Source organism: Mixophyes fleayi, chromosome 3 (assembly GCF_038048845.1).
Source record: "Mixophyes fleayi isolate aMixFle1 chromosome 3, aMixFle1.hap1, whole genome shotgun sequence".
NCBI lineage: Eukaryota > Metazoa > Chordata > Amphibia > Anura > Limnodynastidae > Mixophyes > Mixophyes fleayi.
The window spans coordinates 255662501-255687529 of NC_134404.1; the positions used below are offsets into that span (position 1 = coordinate 255662501).

General features: G+C 41.6%; 1 protein-coding gene across 1 annotated transcript in view; it reads left to right on the forward strand.

Annotated features, from left to right (window-relative positions):
* Positions 1-25029, forward strand: part of LOC142143236 (centrosomal protein of 170 kDa-like) — a 48815-nt gene that overhangs the window by 12965 nt on the left and 10821 nt on the right. Inside the window, exons 4-9 of the mRNA XM_075200949.1 lie at positions 518-993; positions 2255-2862; positions 12307-12487; positions 17696-19582; positions 21663-21918; positions 22703-22877. Coding sequence (XP_075057050.1) covers positions 518-993; positions 2255-2862; positions 12307-12487; positions 17696-19582; positions 21663-21918; positions 22703-22877 — 3583 coding nt within the window. The remainder of the gene's footprint in view (positions 1-517; positions 994-2254; positions 2863-12306; positions 12488-17695; positions 19583-21662; positions 21919-22702; positions 22878-25029) is intronic.

Here is a 25029-nt window from a genome sequence, read left to right on the forward strand (position 1 = left end):
GCAAGGATCCAGTCACTCCTCTTTGGTACCTTAACAGGTACTTTATCAAGCTATCTGACCTAATTTGCTATAGATCAGAGCAAGTTCAAATATATGGAGTTGCGCACAAATTAAACGTAGCCCCTCCTATTGGTCATCAGGTAACAAAGACGCTAGGCGGACAGAAGCTGTGAAAGATGCTGCATTTACTAGAGAACTGATATCTTGAAGCAATCTCTCATGTTGTATATTTCATTAGCATAATTTCTGGGCCAGATGGTATGACAGTTTCCTCATTGGGTATTTTCTGTATGCCCACTAGTGGCTATTGGTACCTTTTGAAAACATTGGTGCAGTTTCAAAGTCTGATATTTACTTTTAAGGACTTTTTTTTTTTACTAATTAAGTAAATTAACAAAATAATTAGAAATGTCTATAAAATATTTAAATATTAGTACTGATTGGTGCATTAGTAGTAGCAGTAGGTCCATGGTTATAGCAATCATAAATTGATACACATTTGCTTTCTTTTTTCAAGCTCCTGCAAATATGGCAAGAAATTTGGTGAGCAAATGAAAGCATTCAAGGAAGAAGCTATGAGTGCATTTTGCAGAGAGCCCAGTTATTTTGAGATCCCTAACAAAGAACTCCAACAAAGATCTGAAGTAGAAGAAAATGCAATTTTTGAAATCCCAACACAAGACCCACAATGTCCTCAAGTATCAGGTGCAGGACATGCCTCATTTACAATTGAATTTGATGATAGTTCTCCAGGTAAAGTAACCATTAAGGATCATGTAACCAAATTTATGGACCAACGTCAAAAAGGAAAGAAGCCTCTATCCTCTAGCGATAAAGAACTTGCTGGGTTAAATACAGAGATGATTGCTGCAGAAAGTAAAGTAGCTGACTGGTTGGCACAAAATAACCCACCTCGTTTGTTGAAAGAAGCAGCTGAAGATGATGCTAAAAGTAGTAAAAGTGATGTACCAGTATACTTGAAGAGGTTACAAGGTAGTACATTTTAACTCACTATTGAACTGTATTCACAAATTAATGTCATTTAGCGTCTGTGATGTTTTTGCATAGGTTAAACTACACACACGAAAAAAGGGCAAGATGCATCTGTGTATGTTTGACCTTTGCATTGGAAAAATAAATCTTAGCAAATTTTTTGGTAAACGTGCTTAGAAATATATGCATTTTTGAGTTGCGTTGTAAAACTAAAATTTCAAGAAACTTTAATGAAATGTCTGTTTTGAGGCACTCTTGTTAGTGTACTCTTATAAGCTACAAACAAACCAAACTTTCTTGAAAAACAAAATGTCATATGAAAATTTAACACAGATTAGTAATGGAACTGGGAAATTTTAATCATTCTTTGCAGAAGGTAAGCAAAGCCTTTGCAAGTGTTAAGTAGTTCTTATACATATGACCACATACTGTATGTCACACTTAATCTGGAGAACAACATTCATCAATTTTTGGGTATGTCCGTATTTGCATAAAAATGCGGAAACATGCATCTGTATATAAATTTCTATTTATTATTGGCTTGCTTCTCTTTATACCTCGAGAGGCAAAAAGGCAGCACCCAAGCATAGTAAGGGTATGTTCACATAATTGCGACACAATTAGACTTGGACATATTAGCAGATACACCTTTTTGGAGGCTTATTTTTTGTGGGTGCTGGAGGCCTAGAGCAATGATGATTTGAACAACAAAAGTGCCATAATACATTTACCTCCAATACTTAATTGGGGATGGAGCAGACATTATGGTGGGTGTGACATTATGATGATGCATAGAGGGTCCCACCACGATTTTGCTATATAGTGAAGATATTTGTAGTTACATCCCTGTAAACTGACAAGTATAGTGATACAGAAATGGCTGGGGAGTGTGTGCAAATGGCAACATAGTATCTGAGCTGACCTAAAAATAGTTTACATGCATTAGTGAATTTAAAGCTGCGCAGTAATCTGTACATACTGACACTGTGGTTAGCGCTTGAAGATGCTGATTAGGCAGGTTTTAACATCATAATATATTAATACATCATTTTTCTCTTTAGGGTAGATATCCATATTGTATTAGGTTTTTATTAAGGTTTTCAAATGCCAGAATATTAGCAAGTCATAACAAAATATTGAACTCAGTTGAAAATTATAATCTGGTAAAAGTATTTAATATTATATTCTGAGACCCCTTTGAAGGGGTGGACATCTATTGTAATAGTCTCTTTCCTTTTTTTTATTTTTTGTCTCATTTTAGGCAATAAACATAAGGATGGAACTCAAAGTGACTATGAAAATAGTGCATCTCTTAAATGTATAAACAAAACTAACAATTTACAAGATCGTGCAAGACCAAAAAATTTAGAACAGAGAAAGTTTGATCAGAAAAGTCAGACTGGGGGAAGGCAGCAAGACACTGCAAGTCAAACTGCATTTCTAATAGAGTTTTTCGATGATGACCATCCAAGAAAAAGACGCTCATATTCATTCTCTCTGAATGCTAGTGCCACAGGTCCAGAAGCACCATATCCTATTCCACTTTCAAGAATTGAGAGAGTAAAAGCTGCTTCTGCTAATCCAAAAGGATTATTATTAGGTCTACAATCAGGCTCCTCATCTCACAGATTGATTCATAGCACACAACATGCTACATTGTTGCTAAAACTGAAATCTGAAGAATTTTGTACATCCTTATTATTTTCACAAAATGTTTTATTGAGAAGCTCTGGGAGTCTTGGACATCGACCAAACAGTAAGCGAGTTACATCTCACAACACTGAATTGTCTCCTGTGGATAATGATCTTAAGGATAGTCATTTTGACGAAAAAACAAATGCAGAAGAGATCAACACACCAGAAGCAAAGGTAGTGCAAATATAAAAAATAAAATGACTGCTAGATGTCTATAGTTAAAAAGTAACACTTAAGACTTTGTTTAACAGTGTTGGGCAACTGCACAGTGTATGCTTCCATGGGCTTTCAAATGACCCTATCTGTTACAGTAAAACATGCTTTGAAAATGTGAAATTTATGCTAATCGCAATTGTATTGCATGGCATTGTAGATTGTATACAAGTTACCTGTTAGAACATTGTTTCATTTAAAGGTGCATTTGACTCCACAATCTTCCTGCATCAGGAGCCTGACCTCACCACTCTGCTTTTGGGGGGCTTGGCTCTTTCCACTTTCTAACTTTAAATCTGACTCTATTCTCCTTCTCACATCATGACAATGTCCCTTCACATGAAGCCCTATCTTCACCAACATAATTGCACGAGAGGGCAGGTCTTTGTTTCCCAATACAGTCACTTATATACTCTGTGCTGCAGTGAACAGGTATGTTTTAGGTAAAAATTTCCCCTAATTTAACTCCTGCAGTGCTAAGGAAGAGTGGGACTTGTCCAGCTGTCTCCGGTCCTGCGGGCATTTCTTCTACGATCCTCCATGCCCGATGATGCTGCTCTCCTCCGGTCCGCCTGATCTGCTCCTGTGTTGCCGCCCGTGACTCCTCCGGTCCGCCTGATCTGCTCCTGTGTTGCCGCCCGTGACTCCTCCGGTCCGCCTGATCTGCTCCTGTGTTGCCGCCCATGACTCCTCCGGTCTGCCTGATCTGCTCCTGTGTTGCCGCTAGTGACTCCTCCGGTCCGCCTGATCTGCTCCTGTGTTGCCGCCCGTGACTGTCTCCTGTGGTCTCCTACTGATGGTGAGCCTGCTGCCTCTTCCCCTGCATCTAGCCGCCTCACTACTGACCGCGGCTCCGGCCTACTCCTCATCATCATCTGCTCCTGCCTGCCATGGCTTAATCGAACATCTTCTGCCCATTTGTGCCTCTCTCCCGCCTGCTGCCTCTCCCATTGGTGCCCCTGTGCCAGCTCCACCAAAGTCATCTGTGCCTCTGTGGCCCCTCAGCGCCATCCGTGACTGTGGCCCCTCGGCACCATCCGTGACTGTGGCCCCTCAGCACCAGCCTCCTTTTTAGGCTGCCTCAGTGTCCCCAGTTTCTGGCCTCTGTCTTAGATTGCCTCACTGTCCCCAGTTTCTAGCCTCCATCTTAGGTTGCCTCAGTGTCCCCAGTTTCTGGCCTCCATTTTAGGTTGCTCTTTAGCCCATTCTCAGTATACACAGGCTGTCACGAACCAGTAGGGTTAAAACCGGATCCTAGTAGTTCAGCCGGGATTGGCGTTACTCTCGCTAGGGGCGCGGAGTCTAACAAGTGAAAGGTGTTCACCAGTGATTCCCGCAAGGGAATATGGGCTTTTGCGGCTTCCACTTGCAGGTCGCGGTCCCCTAAGGAAATTCCCAGTGAACCACAATAGAGAGAGCGTAGAGTCAATTAGGAATAAACTTGCCACTTGATATAGATGATGCCGGTAATGTTTAGCGACGTTGCCACTCGGGAGTGGAAATAGCAGGAAGGTACTGCAACGTAGATACTCGGAAGTTGGTTTGCAGAAGTAGAATATAGTTGCCACTTGGGGGTGCTGACCAGAGCTTCGGTAGCGTAGCCACCAGAGGTGGTGTTCCCGGAGGGATAGCGGCTTGGAAACTCGGAGAGGAGCAAAAACACGGGAGCTGTATCCAATACTAGAGTCAGGGACTGACTGAAAGAACCAGCATTGATTTCTGGTCAAAGGGTTTAGATATAGTGCAGTTCCTACTAGGCAGCCAATAGAGGGCAGTGAGAGCACAGAAAAGGGCTAGACAGCTCTGCGCATGCGCAGAACACTGAGCGCCGAACGGAAGAAGGGAACAGACAGCGCTGGACGGTGGCAGCGGCGTGGAACCAGGTAAGTGAGTTTTGCTTAACAGGGGGGATCCTGGTTAAGGAGGCCTCCGGAATCAGCGGGGACAGGCGCCGGCTCCCGGGGAGACAGCGGGAGTCCGGCGTGTGACACAGGCCCTACCACACCCATGGCCCCACCTAGTCCTACTGGACTCACCTTAACTTTAGACCGGCCTCCTGGGTCCATCTGAACTCTGACCTAAATGTTCGTCCTGACCCTCTGGAACTCTGGTCCCTCCTGATCTCACCTAGCATCAATTTAATTTCTCAAATTATCTAATTTTATTCCACCTGTACTTTATTGTCCTCCACTACATGTGGTTTATATTGTTTAGACTGTTATTATTTAGACTGCTATCTTATTCTCCGCTGTACATTGTCTACATTCCTTGCCACTGCTCTCCTCCACCTTATTTGTCTCCATTGTTTTGCCACTGCCCCTCTGTTTCACTCTATTCCACAAGCCTTCATAATCCCACTCACTGTTTTTGCTCCATTAGTCCTTTTTCAACTACCCTCCTCCAGCCACTGCCACACCCCTCTCCTGCTCCTTTCCCCATCTCTCAATATGCCACCCCACTCCTGTCCCATACCCATCCTCTCCCCGGCCCACCCTCACCGACCTTTATCTCATGGTCCCTTCTCTCCCCCTCGCTCTATCAACCCGAACAATCTCATCCACATCTCCCCGCATCCTTCCCTCCCTTTCTCATGTGCCCTCTGGAACTCAAGGTCCATCCGTAACAAACTGACCTCCATCTACGACTCTTCATCTCCAACTCGCTTAACCTTCTTGCCATCACTGAAACCTGTCTCACTCCTTTGGATACTGCCTCACCCGCCCCTCCCTCCTATGGTGGCCTCTCCTTCACCCACTCCACCCGACCGCAAGACCGTCCTGGTGGTGGTGTGGGCCTCCTCTTATCCCCCTGCTGTACTTTTCGGGTCATTCCCACTTTACCTTCCCTCTCTTTCTCCTCCTTCGAAGTTCACTCCATCTGTCTTCTCTCCCCCATCCACCTCCGTGTCTCTGTCATTTACCGTCCCCCTGGCCTTATCTCCCTTTTCCTAGACAACTTTGCCGCCTGGCTCCCCCACTCTCTCTCCTATGACCTCCCCTGCATCATACTTGGCGACTTCAACATCCCTGTTGACAACTGCTCTGACCCTGCCACCATCAAACTTCTCACCCTCTCCACCTCCCTAGGCCTCACCCACTGGACCTCCTCCCCCACCCACCACCTTGGCCACTCCCTTGACCTGTCTTCTCCCATCACTGTGATCTCTCTGATTTCTCCATCGCCCCCTTCCCACCCTCTGACCACCATCTCCTCTTCTTCACTCTGTCCTCCTCCCCTGCTCCCCCCCACCGAAATCTACCCTCACCAGACGCGACTTTGAAGCGATCGACCCCATCTCTTACTCCTCCTCTCTTGATTCTCTCCTTTCCCCCCTTCCCTCCCTTGCCTGCCCTAACCTAGCGGCCTCTCTCTATAACCACTCCCTCACTACTGCCCTGGATGCTGTCACCCCTGTCTCTCCTATCCGCCAACGCCGCCTCATCCCCCAACCTTGGCTCTCCAAACTGACCCGCTTCCTCCAAAAGTGCTCTCGCACGGCAGAATGCCTCTGGAGGAAATCTCGCTCCCTGGCTGACTTCCTTCACTTTAAATTTATCCTCTCCTCATTCTGCTCTGCTCTATCCCTTGCTAAACAAACCTTCTTCAAGTCCCTTATTTTTTCTCAGTCCTCTTATCCCCTTCGCCTTTTTGCCACCTTCAACTCCCTCCTTTGTCCCCCCCTCTCCTGTCCCACTTTCCCTCTCCGCTGTAGACTTCGCCACTTTTTTCTCTTCCAAAATTGGGGCCATCAGACTCAACATCTCCTCCACCCCTTCTCCAACTGCCCCCATCCCTCCTCCCCCCTTCAACAAACAACTCTGGTGCTTCTTCTGTCCTACTTCTGGCGAAGAAGTTTGCAGCCTCATTCTCTCCTCCCCACCCTCTACCTGTCCTCTCGATCCCATCCCCTCTAATCTCCTTCGCTCTCTCTCTCCCACTGCGTGCTCCTACCTTGCTCACCTTTTCAACCTATCACTCTCCTCTGGTGTAGTACCCTCCTGCCTCCTTTAAACACGCTCTTATCTCTCCTATCCTCAAAAAACACAATCTTGACCCCACCTCCCTTGCCAATTATCGCCCCATCTCACTTCTCCCCTACGCCTCCAAATTACTTGAGTGCATAGTCTGCTGTCGCCTCACCAGATACCTCTCTGACCATTCCCTCCTTGACCCTCTCCAATCTGGTTACCGCCCCCACCACTCCACTGAAACTGCCCTGGCCAAAGTTACCAATGACCTCCTATTAGCCAAATTCAAGGGTCACTTCTCCATACTCATCCTCCTTGACCTCTCTGCGGCCTTTGATACCGTTGATCACCCCCTCCTTCTGCAAACTCTTCTCTCTCTCTGCCTCTCTGGCTCAGTCCATGCCTGGTTCTGCTCTTACCTCGCTAACCGCACCTTCTCTGTCTCCATATCGGGCTCCTCTTCTACCCCCTCCCCTCTCCCGGTTGGCATCCCCCAGGGCTCTGTTCTCGGCCCCCTTCTCTTTTCGCTCTACACTTCCTCCCTTGGTGCTCTTATCACCTCCTTTGGTCTTCAGTATAACCTTTATGCTGACGACATTCAACTCTACATCTCTTCTCCTGATCTCTCTTCCACTCTCCTCTCTCGTGTATTTGACTGCCTCTCCGCCATCTCCTCCTGGATGTCCTCGCGCTTTCTTAACATCAATATCTCTAAAACTGAACTTATTGTCTTTTCTCCCGCCAGACTCCCCTCCCATCACAACCTCTCTATCGTTGTCAATAACACTACCATCTCCTCTGTTACCCAACTCCGATGCCTAGGTGTCACTCTTGACTCCTCTCTCTCCTTCCCCCCCCTACATCCAATCCCTTGCCCAAGCCTGTCGCTTCCAACTGCGCAACATCTCCCACATCCGGCCCTTCCTCCTTTTGATGCCACCAAAACAATCATCCACTCTCTCATCATCTCCCGCCTCGATTACTGCAACCTTCTCCTCACTGGCCTCCTCCTCTCCCACCTTGCCCCCCTCCGCTCCGTTCTCAATGCGGCTGCTCGACTCATCTTTCTCTCACGCCGCTCCTCCTCTACCTCCCCTCTCTACCACGCCCTTCACTGGCTCCCCTTGCCCTACAGGATCCTTTTCAAACTCCTCACCACCACTTACAAAGCTCTCTCCCAGTCTACTACCCCCTATATCTCTAACCTCCTCACCACCTACACTCCGGTCCGCTCCCTGCGCTCGGCCAATGACCGTCCTCCACTCTGATCACCTCTTCCCACTTTAGAATCCAGGACTTCTCCCGAGCTGCCCCCCTACACTGGAATGACCTCCCTCGTTCCATCCGTCTCTCTCCCAACCTGTGCTCCTTCAAACGGGCACTTCAAACCCACCTGTTCCTTAAAGCCTACCAACCAGCCACCTAACCCTCATCCACTCTTTTTGTTCTCCCTCTCTCCCCTGGCCCCTCTCTTCTCTCCCCCTGCTTCACTGGTTCCCTTTCGTGCCTGTTTTTGTTTTACCCTGCCTTAGGATGTAAGCACTTATGAGCAGGGCCCCCCTCCCCTCCTGTCTCCATACCGGTTCTTCTGCTCTGTCTTTACTCCATATGTCTTCCTGGAGTTCCTGAAGCATTGGTACTTTGTGTTTATTGTTCTTTACTTTGTCATCCTGTTTTGTACTACTGTTTGTATTGTGTACGGCGCTGCGGAAACCTTGTGGCGCCCAACAAATAAAGGATAATGATAATAATAGCACTTTTTTTTAACTATATATTTTGAAAAAATAGCACTGATATACAAACAGAAATCAACAATTAGTACATTGCAAAAGCAGGCATAGGTAGATAGCAATGCAAAGGCAAACATTCGATTAAAAACACAAAAACAAAAACACTTTGTCATAGGAGAAACAAATGAGGAACAATTGTTGCACCAATTGCTCAAACTATAACATTTTTAAAGAATATGAGGTGGGTGAGGGAGGTGAAGGACACTGGTCATCGCCGAAGGATGAAAATAGACTGCAGAGGAAAGTACTTAACAAAATCTCGAGCAGGGGGACAACTCCGAGGACCAGACAAAATAAGAGTCGATCGCCAATGGAGACCAAATGGGGTTCACTTAAAGGGAAGGAACTGGTAAAGGAGTTAAGAGGTTACAAGTAAAACCAGGGAGCCCAAATCTTGTGGAATTTATCATCCTTATTGTGTAAATGGTGTGTGATCTTTTCTATCTGGGCAATAAACCAGATATAGGAACGTAGGGCCACGATAGTGGGGGCCAAGCTTGTTTCCATGACTTGGCCACCAAGCATCGCGCTACAGCAAGGATGTGGGAAGCTAATTTTGTGGATTGTCTGTCATCGTTAGTCAGGGGATAACAGAAGGGGAATGACCAGGGGTCTTTTCCGGACCGGACACGGAAGGAGGGAGGAGAGGAGGGCCCTAACTTTGTCCCAAAAGGAGGATATTTTAGGGCAGGTCCACCATATATGTAGAAAAGATCCCATCTGGCCACAACCCCGCCAGCATAATGGAGATCTAGAGGGAAATATTTTAGCGAGCTTGTCGGGGGTGAAGTACCATCGATGGTATACTTTATATGGGGGGGGTTGGTAAGTTTCCTTTCTAAATGGAGGAATATTTTGGTTTAAGGCCATAAATTGGCACAGAGAATTTGGCGGTTACACAATTAAGCTGGTTGAGGTTACACTGTGGCGCTTTTACGAACAGCTGGATGATGACTCTCTCCCAGGCAAAATTGCGTCAAGGGTTAAGCGGTAGATATAAGAAATCATACCTCTGCTTAAGGGTGAGGAGAGACATAAGGTTTCAATGGGGGAAGTGGGGGGAGGAGCACACCTGGGGAGAGAGCCCACAAAGTGCCGCAGCTGAAAATATTAGTAGAATTTAGGATAGAGGATTGGATACTTAGAACGTAGATCATCCCAGTATATAAAGGCACCTTGAAATAGGAGATCTCCAACAAATCGGACGCCAAAAGTAGACCAGGCACCAGAGAAAGCTGAGGAGAGCCCAGGAGGGAAGGCAGGATTTCTCAAGAGAAGCAGGATTGGAGGGGATGAAGGCGGATATTGAGGTGGTGCAGGCAGGTCTCCCAGATCATAGCTGAGAATGACAGGGTGGGGCAACGGCCAGTAGGTGGCGATCTAGACTGTTTTGGAAGGCCCCATATGCAGAAAAAGAACTGAAGTTTGAGGTAGGCGGATTCAATGTCAACTCACGACAGTGCAGCTGGGGGAACAAAGAAGGCTACACTGTGGCTCAAGTGAGCAGCCCAATTGTAAATTTTAAAATCCGGGAAGCCCCTACCACCACACTTAGTGGTGCTCTTTAGGAGAGCCAGCTTGAGCCTAAGAGACTGGCTGTTCCATACAAACCTAGAGAGGCATTTTTAGATAGAAGAAAGTTCAGAAAGGGAAACTCTAACAGGAAAGGTCTGAAAGTAATAAAGAAGCTTTGGAAGGAGATTCATCTTGACAAAAATAATCCTGCCCAGCCACGAGATAATCAATGAGCGCCAGGAGAAGAGTTCCGACTTGATTTTTGCAAAAAGGCCCAGATAACTCTCCCGGTAGGAGTCGGTAATAAAAATTCCGAGATATTTAATTTTCTTTGTTTGCCATTGTAAGTTAAAGTAGGAGGGAAGGGCTAGCCCTTCTCAGTTGGAGATATTAAGCAGAAGGACTTCTGATTTAGCAATGTTAATCTTATAGCCAGAAAGGTGCCTGTAATGGTGTAGGATGTTGTAGAGCCCGGGCAGCGAAGTATTGCGGTTTTATTATTTTTATTAAATTTATATGGTTTGAATGAGGGAGTTGTGGTTTTGTAAACTTTTTGTTTTGTGGAGCTACATGTGTCAGCCAGCCGTGGGTGTCAGGGCATGTTGGCACTTGTGGTTCTCCTAGTGCCAGCATGCCCTGGCTGCCATGGGTATGTAGGTGCTTGTAGTTATACAAGCATCAGCATTCCAAGACTGTTTATGGCACCCTGGCTGTCTGGGACTTCCACAAAACAAAATGTCATCCATTTGTTTTTTTACATTTACATATCACTATTCTAACCCTACACCCACCGTCCAGGGGTGTAGGAAGAGCACTAGTGCTTTCAGCACTGGGCTGGTTGTCCCTAGAGGGGAAACCCGCTCGTTTTTTTGGCAGACAACAATCCCCAGGGAAGCCAGCCCAGCGCTGAACAGCCTGGGGTTGGTTTGTCATAATGGCAGGGGGACCCCTGCTGCGTGTACCCCTGCTCTAGTGCCACCCAGGCTGGTTTGCCAAGTGCTGGTTAAGTGAAAATCGGGGGGACAACACGCAATATTTTTCCCTGATTTTCACGTAACCAGCAGTAGGTGGGCAGCACTAGGGTTTTTTTTTGTTTTTTTTTTATCTATTTTTAAACATTTGACAGCTGCCGGGTCCTCCGGCTCTATAGACAAAACAGTGTAACAGTGATGTGTTTACTAAACACGCTGCTAGGATGCAGAGTGTTGTATCTGGCGAATTTTACAGTAAACTCAGGAGAGTTTGCTTAATCGCAGCTTCATACATTTGAGACTTGTATAGCTAGAGTGGCAAACAGTCGGAATTTTGATCTCTATTGATTTTGGAAATAGCGATTTTGACAGAAGCACAACTCTTAAGATTTAACATGAAATCTCAGTTTCATACATCAGCGAGTTTCAACTCTCCCGAGAAAATCACTGGATTTGCAGAATCGCATCTTGATACTTTTACCCCCGAATAGTGCTTTATTCAACGCTATTGAAGAGGACTGGATGTGTCCAGTGCTCCTGGGCTGAGAGCTCACAGAGTAACACAGCTCCTGGTAGCTCCCTGGGGCAGCATGGTGGCGTAGTGGTTAGCACCTCTGCCTTACAGCACTGGGGTCATGAGTTCAATTCCCGACCATGACCTTATCTGTGAGGAGTTTGTATGTTCTCCCCCTGTTTGCGTGGGTTTCCTCCGGGTGCTCCGGTTTCCTCCCACACTCCAAAAACATACTGGTAGGTTAATTGGCTGCTAACAAATTGATTGTCTGTCTGTCTGTCTTTGTGTGTGTGTTAGGGAATTTAGACTGTAAGCCCCAATGGGGCAGGGACTGATGTGAATGAGTTCTCTGTACAGCGCTGCGGAATTAGTGGCACCATATAAATAAATGGTGATGATGATGATGATGTGTCCAGTGCTCCTGGGCTGAGAGCTCACAGAGTAACACAGCTCCTGGTAGCTCCCAGCATAAAGGCTTTAGGAGAGAGAAGAGAATATCATTATGAAGTGGTGGATGTTGTCCAAAAGTGGACACCTCTAAATAATAAAAATTATGGCTGGGTTTTTTGTTTTGTTTTTTTAATTTTGGCGAAAGTGTTCCTTTAGATTTAATGCTAACACATTTGTTTTATTTTTTCTTATTCCAGGATGTTGTCACTACATCTAGCAAAAAACTTTGGGCCTCTCAATGGACAAGTCTGGCTTCTATTCATGTGGGACATGACCAAGATAACGGGAAGAGTGAAGCAAATATAGTTTCTTCTCTTGAAAATGGTAATTTCTTCCACAAGCATTATCTTTTGGCCATGTGTTTTGTTTTTTCTAAATAAATTTTGGTATGCTTTATTCATTATAGGGTTACTTTACTTGTAGTATATTCATGCACTACTTTTAGTTTTCATAAAGGTACATTCCATACTTACCAACTTTTTCCAGTCGGTGTCCGGGAGACTCTCTCTTGCAGGTGGGCGTTTGGGGGGCGTGGCTCCGAAATCGCCTCATTTTGGCCCCGCCTCCGCGACGTAATGACGCAAAACGCGTCATTTGACAGCGGGGGCGGGGCCAAATGCCGCGATTAATGGAGAATCACAGCGTTTTGGCCCTAATGCAGGCAGAAGCGGGAGATTGCCACACTCTCCCGGGAGTCCGGGAGACACTCTCGAAATGCGGGAGTCTCCCGGACATTCCGGGAGAGTTGGCAAGTATGGTACATTCTAGTGAGTTGATTGATAAGTTAGCTGTTTTACCAAAATATTCTCTGGAAATTTTGGATTAATTTCCATTTGAAATTTATGAAAAATAAACTGACACAAGTGTATTTTATACCAAATCATAGGATAGAAATGTTTTGATTTGAATTGAACTCATTTGTTTTCATAAAGTTGAAAATAGCACATAGACAGAAGATAAGCTATTGAACTTATATTTAAATAGCCAACTCAAAACCTAATTTAGTTATAGCCATCCTCATATGTTTTAAAGTCTTAATGTACTTTATAACAAAGAAGGTTATGATAGCACCAGATCTTACAATCATGCAGAATGCTGGTTTTCAAGTCTGAAGACTGAAGTAGCTGGGATACATTTAAACGTGTTAAACGTGTGTATGAGGAAGTGTATTCTCAAGGCAGAACAAAATTCTATGCATTATTGAGTCTTTATTCAGTTCACTATTTAATCCAGAATGCCTCTTGATAGGTGAGGTCTGCTCCGAGGACAGTGGCAGGTGGGGAGTATGACTGGGGCAGACAGAAACCTCCCGTGGAGCAGAAGGGCATAGTGCAGGATGTTTTATTATGCTGTTTTCTTTATATGAATATACTTTACATATTTAATCCATAAAGAGCACTCCCTTTTCCTACATGCAAATGAGACTTTTCCCCAACCATATTCTTTTTAGAAATGAGCAATGTTAAGGCTTAATTTACATACTGCAAAAAGTGCAGAACCACATCATTTCCTTGTCTGCACAAGAGCAGCAATTTATCCGTCTAGTGCATTTCATATTGCACACCTTTTTAATGGTCTTTAGAAACACCCCTAATTCCTATTGTTTTTGCCTCTAGGGTGACAAATGTAGTAGGTCTCTTCTCCTGACACCCTTCAACTGTGCTGCTGGAAGATCTAATAACCTCTTATCACAACTGCTTTAGTGGACTCCATTGACATGAATACAGTCAGAGGAGGGATACTTAAAACCAAATAATGTATTTAGCTCCATGGTTAATAACTAAAAATTAGTTTTTACTGAATTGTACTAGTTTTCTAGTCCCTTGACTGAGTTTACTTTAGGACCATATAGTTAATTGTTTGTGTCTATATTTGCATTGGGCTTTTACCTACGAATGCACGTTTCCGTCTAATATCTATACTATCTAAAATCTTGCTTACACTTGCCTGGATATGGAAACACATGTACAACGAGATAACTGATCCCTGGGAGGAAATACACAGCTTGTAGTAGACTTGGCAAAGAAAAGACATATATAAATAGAAGTGGACGTATAATACGTGTTTAATTTTTTATTCATAGTATATCTTTTAGCATTTGCACTTGTTTAGGCACGCTTAGTCTGTTTATATTCATTTTCATTTTTAGCTTTTTATTGTTATAGATTAATGGTACTGCTCCTATATATATGCGGTATTTGGGTGGTATTATCTCCTATTTGCTCATATGTACCTATAGTATTCCCCTTTGTACACTCAGTCTTTGAATGATTGCCATATTTTTAGCCCTTTTTTTTCATTATGATTGTGTGTCTGGTTGCTTGGCAACCAGTGGAATCCTCATACTCCCCTTATGATGCAATGATATCAGCTGACCCCTCATTATCTCATTTGTTCTGCCTGGTGAAAGTAACATACTCTGTTCCCTCCCTGGTCACCTGAAAACACTATGAGAGACGGACTGCTTTTTAGCCCTAAGGATAAAAAGCACTAAGGTGAGTGCAGAGCCGTAACTTAGAATTCTAGCGCTTGGGTCGAGAAAGAAAAATGCCGCCCCCCTAGCTCTCAATTTTAACCACATTAACCTAAAATATTCTGAAATTGCGCCCCCCTTCAGCAATGCGCCCTGGGCGGTCGCCCCTGTCGCACGGTCCTAGTTACGGCCCTGGGTGAGTGCCAAATTGTAGTGTTCATACACAACTACCACCAACAATGTTGCTGTAATGTTTCCTCCAAGTTGGCAGAGATGTGTTTTGGTTGCATCAGTGCACACAAATGCATCATTTTGTCTACATTACTGTAAATCATTAATGTGTAATCTGATACACTTTAGGGGCTGCATGTGTAGCCCTCAAACTTTCAGAAAGGCTGCACATTAGCCTCAATCTGAAACTCACCCACTCCCTCAAAACACCCCTCAGACCTGCAATGTCACACAAAACACCCCATATTCCCTTTACAAACCTATTATACGTCCCACTGGTGCTGCAGGACCACCCTTCATGGTGGACAGGACATTATGTTATGCAGAGGAAGCCATGTGATGCAGAAGTTGGCTGCTTGCAAAGAATGAGATCAGATTCATTTATTTGCTGCTTTATAATCACTTGAGCTTCATCTATAGCCCAAGCTCTTCAATAGTTGGGAGCATGGGTGATGTTCGGCAGTGCATAAAGCAGATCATAAAAGATGGGGGCAAACTGGTGAGATGCAGGTGAAGGTTCAGAGGGCAGCTGGCCTCTCAAGGGCCACCTGCTGCCCATCACTGCTGTAAATGGTGATGTCACTAGACTGGTTGTCACATTGCATGTAGGAATGTCCTAAGGTCTGTTGGTCCTTGGGACACCAGAATAGCAGAGCCCCCATATAGAGGTCCTTTCAAGTTGAGCATGGAGAGAGTCATAACATGTCTGGCTATGTAAATTTCACTGTGCAATCAATATAAGATACTTCCCTTCTAACATTTGGAACACATTAAAAAGCTCACAAGTGTAAAGCAATAATGCTAATTAGATTTTTTCCTGCAAAGCTGTTATATAAAGCTGCAATATCATATGTATTTTTATAAGTGAAGGATAGTATTTTATTTTTCTTAGTTATGTTTTAATTTAAAGTTTTATTTTAAGTTAGAATATGAAGAAACGTAGATTTATTATTTTTGTATTTATTCTATCCTGCGTCATGTAATTAAAATATGTATGTGAAGGAACATATTCATTATTTTTGGTTCATTAATAAAAAAAAGTAAATTTGCAAAAGTTTTAACCTTTCTTTTTTTTTCAACAAAATGATTCGAATGTACAAATAAAATATATAAATAATAACATCAAACAGTAAAATAATATTATTTTTTCTTTATAAAGCACCAACATATTCCGCGTGATACTATCAGGGGATCGTGGCATAAACAGATAATATACAGTAACATGAAATAATAGGTAAAGATGGCTCTGCCCAAACAAATTTATAATATAATAGGTGTGCGGTACATTTGTTACATAAGGTAGCAAAATAGCAACTGTAGCTATGTGGGGATACATGTTCATGGATAAAGATACTGTAGTACTTCCTGGCTCCAGGCAGCTGGTGTATACAAGTACTTTGCTAGTTCCTGGCTTTAGATAGTTGATGATTGCAGTCACTGTCCTAGTTCATGGCTTAGGGCAGCATGCTGTTACTGGTCATACCTTGTCTATGGTGGATACAGACACTGTGCTAATTCCATAATCTGAGTAGCTGATGTATTCATGTACTGTGCTAGTTTCTATCTCTGGGCAGTTGGTGATTACATGAACTGCGCTAGTTCCTACTCCAGGCAGCATGCTGACATAACTTGCAAGAATCACTTATCTATGGTAGATGCAGGCACTGTGCTAGTTCCTTAATCTGAGTAGCTGATGTATTCAGGTACTGTGCTATTTTCTATCTTTGGGTAGTTGATGATCCTTGTTTTTTTGTTTTACCACAGGGCCTGAGATTTTTCTATGTTTAGTTGTTTGTGCCCTTTTCAACAATAATGTCACATTGTAGTTTAGATCCATCCCATTCTGTATAAGTAACCTTAGTGGATCTTCTGTAGTATAGTGAAGTGACATACTATTGCGGCAAAAGTAGTGAGGGAATAGTTAAAAATAGCGTTGGTTCCAACAATAAAATAGTAAAAAAAATTTGTACAAAATGTCTTTAACAAAACAGGGGACAATTTAGTTTAGAGAGTAAAATGGAATTTATGGAGGAAGAGTTTGCACAGGGCTCAAAAAGGTACATTTGTGGACATTCCTTGCTATGCTATGCAAAGGAGAACGTGGCTCAATCTAAGCAAGGAAAGTAAAAGCTACAGACATGGGAAACTGCCACATTTAATACAGCCCCTAAACACCTGCATGATCAGTTTAAGCCATAACTTAGGCTGGTGTGCAATATTAAGGGAGTAAATAAAGTGGTAGGAAGTTGTGCTTTAATTATAATTACATTAATAATAATGTTTATACTTTATTTTACATGTCTGAAGATTTTCAATCTCTCCAGATGTATACAGTATATATAATGTGTGCGAGTGTATATGTTACCTCTTTGTCTGTTTTACCCAGTATTGTTTATTCCTGTTTGTCCCCAATTGTAAAGCGCTACGGAATTTGCTGGCGCCATATAAATGTTGATGATGATGATATATATAATATATATATTTCACCATTTCTCTTATAGATGTGTCATCTGCAAAATTATCCAATAAGCCGCCACCTGTACAACTAAGTAAAGGTGATTCATTGACTCAAAATGTTTACAAACTGCAGAAATCTTTAGAAATGATTTATGAAATTAGTAAAAAAAATGAAGTGGTTTCAAGCAATGATAACCTTAAAAATGCTGAAACTGAGAAAAACGAACACATAAAGCCACTAGTGAGACAGGGTACTTTCACTCTAGACAAACCTAGCTCAAATGTACCAATAGAACTTATTCCACACATTAATAAACAACATGTTCTATCACCTATCTTTCCCTTTACATCTACAAACAATATAAGAGAGAGAAGTGACTCTGTAGACACTGACTCTAGCCTGGATACTACTTTCCTTTTGAAAGATACAGAAGCAGTCATGGTTTTCCTTGAGGCGAAGCTCCGAGATGAAAGTAAGCCTGATGAGGAGCCAAACACTCCTAGCTATACCCAAGATAATTCTGAAACTGAGAAAAAAGAACACATAAAGCCACTAGTGAGACAGGGTACTTTCACTCTAGACAAACCTAGCTCAAATGTACCAATAGAACTTATTCCACACATTAATAAACAACATGTTCTATCACCTATCTTTCCCTTTACATCTACAAACAATATAAGAGAGAGAAGTGACTCTGTAGACACTGACTCTAGCCTGGATACTACTTTCCTTTTGAAAGATACAGAAGCAGTCATGGTTTTCCTTGAGGCGAAGCTCCGAGATGAAAGTAAGCCTGATGAGGAGCCAAACACTCCTAGCTATACCCAAGATAATTCTGAAACTGAGAAAAAAGAACACATAAAGCCACTAGTGAGACAGGGTACTTTCACTCTAGACAAACCTAGCTCAAATGTACCAATAGAACTTATTCCACACATTAATAAACAACATGTTCTATCACCTATCTTTCCCTTTACATCTACAAACAATATAAGAGAGAGAAGTGACTCTGTAGACACTGACTCTAGCCTGGATACTACTTTCCTTTTGAAAGATACAGAAGCAGTCATGGTTTTCCTTGAGGCGAAGCTCCGAGATGAAAGTAAGCCTGATGAGGAGCCAAACACTCCTAGCTATACCCAAGATAATTCTGAAACTGAGAAAAAAGAACACATAAAGCCACTAGTGAGACAGGGTACTTTCACTCTAGACAAACCTAGCTCAAATGTACCAATAGAACTTATTCCACACATTAATAAACAACATGTTGTATCACCTATCTTTCCCTTTACATCTGCAAACAATATTAGAGAGAGAAGTGACTCTGTAGACACTGACTCTAGCCTGGATACTACTTTCCTTTTGAAAGATACAGAAGCAGTCATGGCTTTCCTTGAGGCAAAGCTCCGAGATGAAAGTAAGCCTGATGAGGAGCCAAACACTTCTAGCTATACCCAAGATAATTCTATATCCCCTGAGTCAGATGTTGATATAGCAAGCACCATTAGTTTTGTTGCTGGTGATTCAGATAAAAAATGTCCCCAGAAGAGAAAAAGCCTCAATAGTCTACACAAAGAGAAATCATCAACTTCTTCTCCTTCTAAAGACCTTCCTAATTCATCAGCAGCGGTGAATCGAGAAAGGAAAAATAAAACCAATGTTAAAGAGGTTGCAACTAGAACTGATATACGTAAGGTATTGAAAACAAGTGCAAGAAATAGACCACCATCTCTCGACTTGACAGATGATGACCAGACTTCTAGTCTACCTTGTACAGCTGTCTCAGATATTTTATCATCTGATCAAAAAACATATTCTAGAAAGCCAATTACCAAAGCTCAGTTTACTTTTGCAGAAGACAAATTTGCAACATCAAAAGCTTCTGCAGCTATTAAGTCAATCACTCTTCCAAGACCTCGTCCAACTAGGACTTCACTGTTACGTAGATCACGCTTAGGTGAAGCATCAGATACAGAAGTTGGGGATAATGAGAGAGCATCTGTTGCCTCTGAAGTATCTACAAGTTCAACATCAAAACAACCTACTGGTAAAAAAACTATTTCAAGAATTGATTTGCTTGCACAGCCACGTAGAACAAGACTTAGTTCTTTGTCAGCACGCAATGACTCTCAAGCAACAATATCAAAAGGTTCTGGATCTTCTCGAACAGCAGAATTTGCAAGTAGGAATAGTCTTAAAACCACTCCAACACCTGATGGGAAAAGTTCACCAAGGGCCAGAGCTAACAGCATTTCTCGCTTATCAGATGCCAAAGCAAAGATGTCTGCGCCAACTCACAGTTCTCCTTCAGGTAAATGTTACATTTTAATATTAATGAAACTATGTAAACTGGCTAACATCAATACATTTATTTAGAAGATTTGTAAAAATAATGTAATAATCCATTCATAGATAACATTTAAAAAATATACACAGGATAAGCACTTCTGTTGAAAATGTAAGAATGTTATATATCACAGAGGAGTTCTATCCTCATAAAACAAGTTGTATACACAGCACAGAAGGTAACTTCTTTTTTCCTTATTTTACAAGGTAGAGGGCAAGTTACTCCTTATTTTATTACCACTTTATTTAATTGTATTTTTGGTATACAATCATGGGATCATTTATCTGGAATGCTTAGGACTTTTCCAGATAGTATGTTTTTTTCATAATTTGAAGCACAATGTATAAAATACATTGCTACATATAATAATCAGACCAGTCTTTCCCCAGAGTGCTCCTGTTATTCCCATCCTCATTACATTTTTCAGAAGCGCTCCACACACGGAAAAAGGGAGTAATTCAGCTGAGAAGTGGTAGTAAATACTGTGTATGATCTACTGTGAAATATATATGTAATAATGTGCCCTCTTCTGTAAAATAGAAGTACTGTATATTAGAAGTTACTGAACAGTTATGTGACCATACAGAGGTCCTGGTTATGCTTATGTCATAGTAGGAGTAAATTATTCCTTATAAAACACAAGTAGTAGTTTTATATTTATATTTTAGTCACTAAAATATAAAAAGTGTATTAATTATCAAAAGTTGTCAGCCTGTCACACAAATGTGTCACAAGCTTTTGAATAAAGGACAGGCTGTGTACAGGAATATTGGCTGAGGTAAATATTAGATAGAAATGAAGAAGATAAGCTGTAAGTATTGTTGAAATACACTGAATGGAAAATATGCAATTTATTAACTGTGATATTCTTAAGGTATGTCCTGAAATGGCCACTATAGGGAACAATCTTATCTATGATGACTTTATGTCAAAGAATGTTATCTTTCACAGCGGGTAATACAAGTATTCACACCACTCATGTTTTGTACTGTTATCTACGTCACGCTCTAGCATGAGTGTGGTATTTACTAAACAGGACATTATAGTGAAGGATACTTTTTATCTCTGCCACTCTCAGTTTACCATTAGTCACCAAAAATTAGGATATATTTCCCAGTTGTTTATACAATTACTCACACTCATGTACTATATAGTATTTCAGTTATCTATGCCATCATATCTGCCAGTCCAATAACAGTTATCTAAACAAACTAAAGATTATCCCTCTCCCAATTGCATCAGTGTTTTTTATTTCTTCTTCTACTGACAAGTAGAAGTTCCTGTGAACCTCTGGGGTTGTCCTAAGAACCAAGCCTCTATGGGAGCCCATATTCCGTTCTTTGACTGGTTACAAGGAGCTGGCTGACGCTGTCTGCTCACTTTTAACTTTCTTTAGTCTGACACATCAGAGATTATAAAGCTCATGTACACTTTTTGTTTTTTTCCGGCATTTAGCCTTAGGCACAAATTGTCATCCAGTAGAGGGTATGCTTACTTTACATTCTTCTCTGTTGATTTTAAACGCTTAATGCACTGTACATATAGAATGGCAGCAGCTTCCACATTATCTGACCAATGTAAACTGCTGTGAAATCATCAGTATGAAAAACTATTTTGGCTCTGCATAGACACATGGGCCGATGATGTGACAATAGAAGCTATAATATAGTTTATAATATAGTTTAAATGGCAACAAAGAAGGTATTTTAAATGGATTTGCCCACTGAGAGTATCCAGAAGATATTGTTTTGACTTCAGAATGGTTTTAGAATGATAAATGTTGACTATCGGGCAGAGAAAATATCAAGTATAGGTAATGTAAGCCATGTATAGTTACAATACAGTTACTGGTAAAGTTCTTCAACAGGAATATTATTATTCTAAATATATTATTATGAAGTATTCTAGAATTTACATTAGGGACATTTGGCAAATATTATTAGTGTGACTTTTACAGAGTTTTAATGTATTTTCATTGTCTGCTTTAACTATGTTTTTTTTAAATATAATTTTTTTTTCCCTTACCACAACAAATAATAAATAGCCAATACGCGATGGAGAAGAGTTCCTCCCGAGTATACTTTAACTTCTAAGGATAAATTTGGATCTAAACGTAACTCGACCAAACCCCCTCGACTACGTGCCTCTTCAACCATTAAAATTCAGCGATCACAAGTTACTGGAAATATACCAGTTATACCACCTTCAGGAACTTTAAATGCCTCTACATTTAAACATAAGGCAAAAGAACAGGAAGATTATATCCGTGACTGGTCTGCTCATCTTGAAGAAAAAACGCGGTAAGAGCATATTGTTTTAAAAGGCACATGCATAGCAATAAATCCACCCAGCAATTATATGGATTCCTACACACAAATTGTCTTGAATATTATTTTTAATAATAACGCATAACAAGCAAAACTATTGAAAATAATCAAATAACACCAACATAAACAATAATGAATACAATTTCAAGCACTTCAGCCAGCTCCTGTACTCAAAAACACAGGATCTCTTCCTTCCCATCATGACACAGTGGTGGTAAAGGAAAAAGCTGGACCCCAAGATGTGGCATCTCTGTAGGAGCTAATGTGTCATCGGACCCTTGTATATGATGGTTTATTGTTTAAAATATATTAGGCATTTATTTAGACATGAGAAAATGATACTTATAACGGTTCTGTTATACTGGAAATTTAGAAGTGCCAGTATTGATTCTCCCCCTAACCTGTGTCTGTGCATTCCCAACCTCCCCACATTCCTATTGCTACTGTTTTGTCTGTCTTCCAACTCTTTTATTCTGTTTCCATGCATTTAATTTTCCAATTTTTTAAAGTGTTGTATACAAACAGATAAACTGTAGTTTTTCCCTTTTTTCAAGTCGGTTACTGTGATTGTGGAAAGGACTTCATGGAAATATGGAAGTGTGCAATGAGTAGCTTCTGAATGCTTTTCTGATTAACCAGAGCTGTTCTGACTGCCAAGAAAAGGCATAAGCAGTTTTCAGCTATACAGTATATAGTAGTCTTGTGATTTCTAGCAAATCATTAATTTGGCAGTAACTTTAGAAATTTCATTTTACAGCATCGGCCAAGATTTGGCTCTCATTGCTCGAGAAATTAATGACGTTGCAGGGGAAATAGATTCAGTGACATCATCTGGCACTGCACCAAGCACCACAGTAAGCACAGCAGCTACTACACCTGGTTCAGCTATAGACACCAGAGAAGAGGTAGGAGATCTTCATGAAGATATACAGGTTCTTTTCTCTTACTTTGTCTTTTGCTTATAACATTCAATATGTATTTTTTCAGGTCTCATTTCTTTTTTTCTTTTTTTTAAAGTTCTGCTTTTAAAACATACTTACACTTACATGTAATTTATGAATCTGTAAGCAAATGTAAAGATCTGACTTGCTAACTAAGAACTAACCAAAAATGATTCTGACTTATTAAAGTCAGTTAAAGTTTTATGGTAAATGTGTGGTAATAGGTCATGTAGTTCCCCATTCCCCCAGCATCAAGGAAATTAGGTTAAACATCCAGTGAATACCTGCAGTACTGATTGAAAGTAGAGTGATGCACCAGAAAGGTGGCATTTATCTTGACACATATTAGGGCTGCTAGTACTGCATGTTAGTAAAAGGGTTATTGTTTTAAAAGTTAGATATTTAAGAGAAAATAACTTTTTAATTTTACAACCCTGACTAAAGGATGTTTATTTTTTTGTTTTGTTTCCCCAATTCCACTAGAAGGTAAATGTAATTTATTACTGCTCACTTAAAAGAGCTGATGGTGCATTACACCACCACTCCTCTCCCCACACATTACACCAATACCACCCCCATCCCTCTTACCACCATCATCTCTGAGCTGGCTGGCAAATTTTAGTCTGGGAGTCAAGCACACAGAAACAGTCCATCATTAGTAACCCCCCAAATCCTCATAATTAACTTCTCATCATAATCCTTAACACCCTCATCAATCAATGCCATTAGCCCTTCAATACATCTCTCATCATCATAATAACCTCTTTATCAACATTAACCTCCCTATCCTTAATTAAACGCCAACATTGCAAATTAACCCCCCGTATAATCATTAGCTCCAACATCCTCCTCCTCATAAATAATGAACCCGTCCTTATAATCTTTAAATCCTTTAGCCTCATCATAACAACTCCTTCAACATAATTAACTTCTCTCTCCCCATAATTAATTAACCCTAACCATGTTTATTAATCCCATTGGCTCCCTCAAAAGCTCTGCGCCCTAGGCTGCTGCCTAATGGTAGTGCCAGGCCTGTCTGCAGAAACACTACCACATTCCCTATCCTCTCCACTATATATCTATATATAATACATAAATATAACTACTTCCATATTCACTATATAGTCAATACTGCATCCATTGTATATGTACTACAGCATCCACTGTATAGCCATTACCTTAACAACTAATACTTTGCCTGTATAGTTACTGCTACAATTATTGTCTTGCCACTATGCAAAAACTGCACAGCCATTACAACATCAACGACTTGACCACTGTTCACCTTAATATAGACATTATGCATTATATATATATATAGCCACTATATAGAAACCACTTTATCCAATGTATAATTTCTATTCAGCCTCTATGCATGCAAATATATGTGAAATCATTTTATAACCACAAGCCTATTTATTGTAAAGTCAGTATGCATCCCTTGGATAGCCTTTACAGCATCCAACTACATTGACACTATTCACCCACCATTCTACTCCTCACTGTGTATCCCCTGAAATTCACTAAGCCTTCAATGTTGTAGCACTACATCTACTGTATAACCACGTCTGCATCCACTGTGTAATAGGGATGGGCAATATACCGAACCCATAGTAATACTGCAGTAGTAGAAAGTGACTATTAGGTGGTATATCTTACTTTATATTTCTGCAATATTACTGTCAGTCTGGGGCCTGGCTTACTTGTCTCTTCCTCTTCCTCTTTCCTTGTTTTGATTTCCAGTGGGGGGGGGGGGGTCATTTGGCCATTCTTGACCTTCATAATCCCTTGCACAACGGTATTTGGAGGGATGAAGACTGTGCAATGCGTTAGTGACTCCTACTGATAATGTCACCTGTGCTCTGCACAGTCTCCTTCCACCTACTTAGTGACTGGCCTTGTGGCACAAAGGCAGTCATCTGAATCCCCCTTTCCACAGGACACCAAAGCAAGGTAAGTGATCATGGAGGTTTGGAGGATAAAATAGCTTTAATGGTTTTTACCGTGGAATTTGGTCAAATGTATTTGGTTTGTTTTATAGTGTATGTGTGTCTAGGGCTTTTGGTGCCATAACTAGCGTTGTTTTATAATGTGTGCAAGAGGTTTGGTCTAGGAGAGAAATTTATCTGAGTCTAATGTTGGT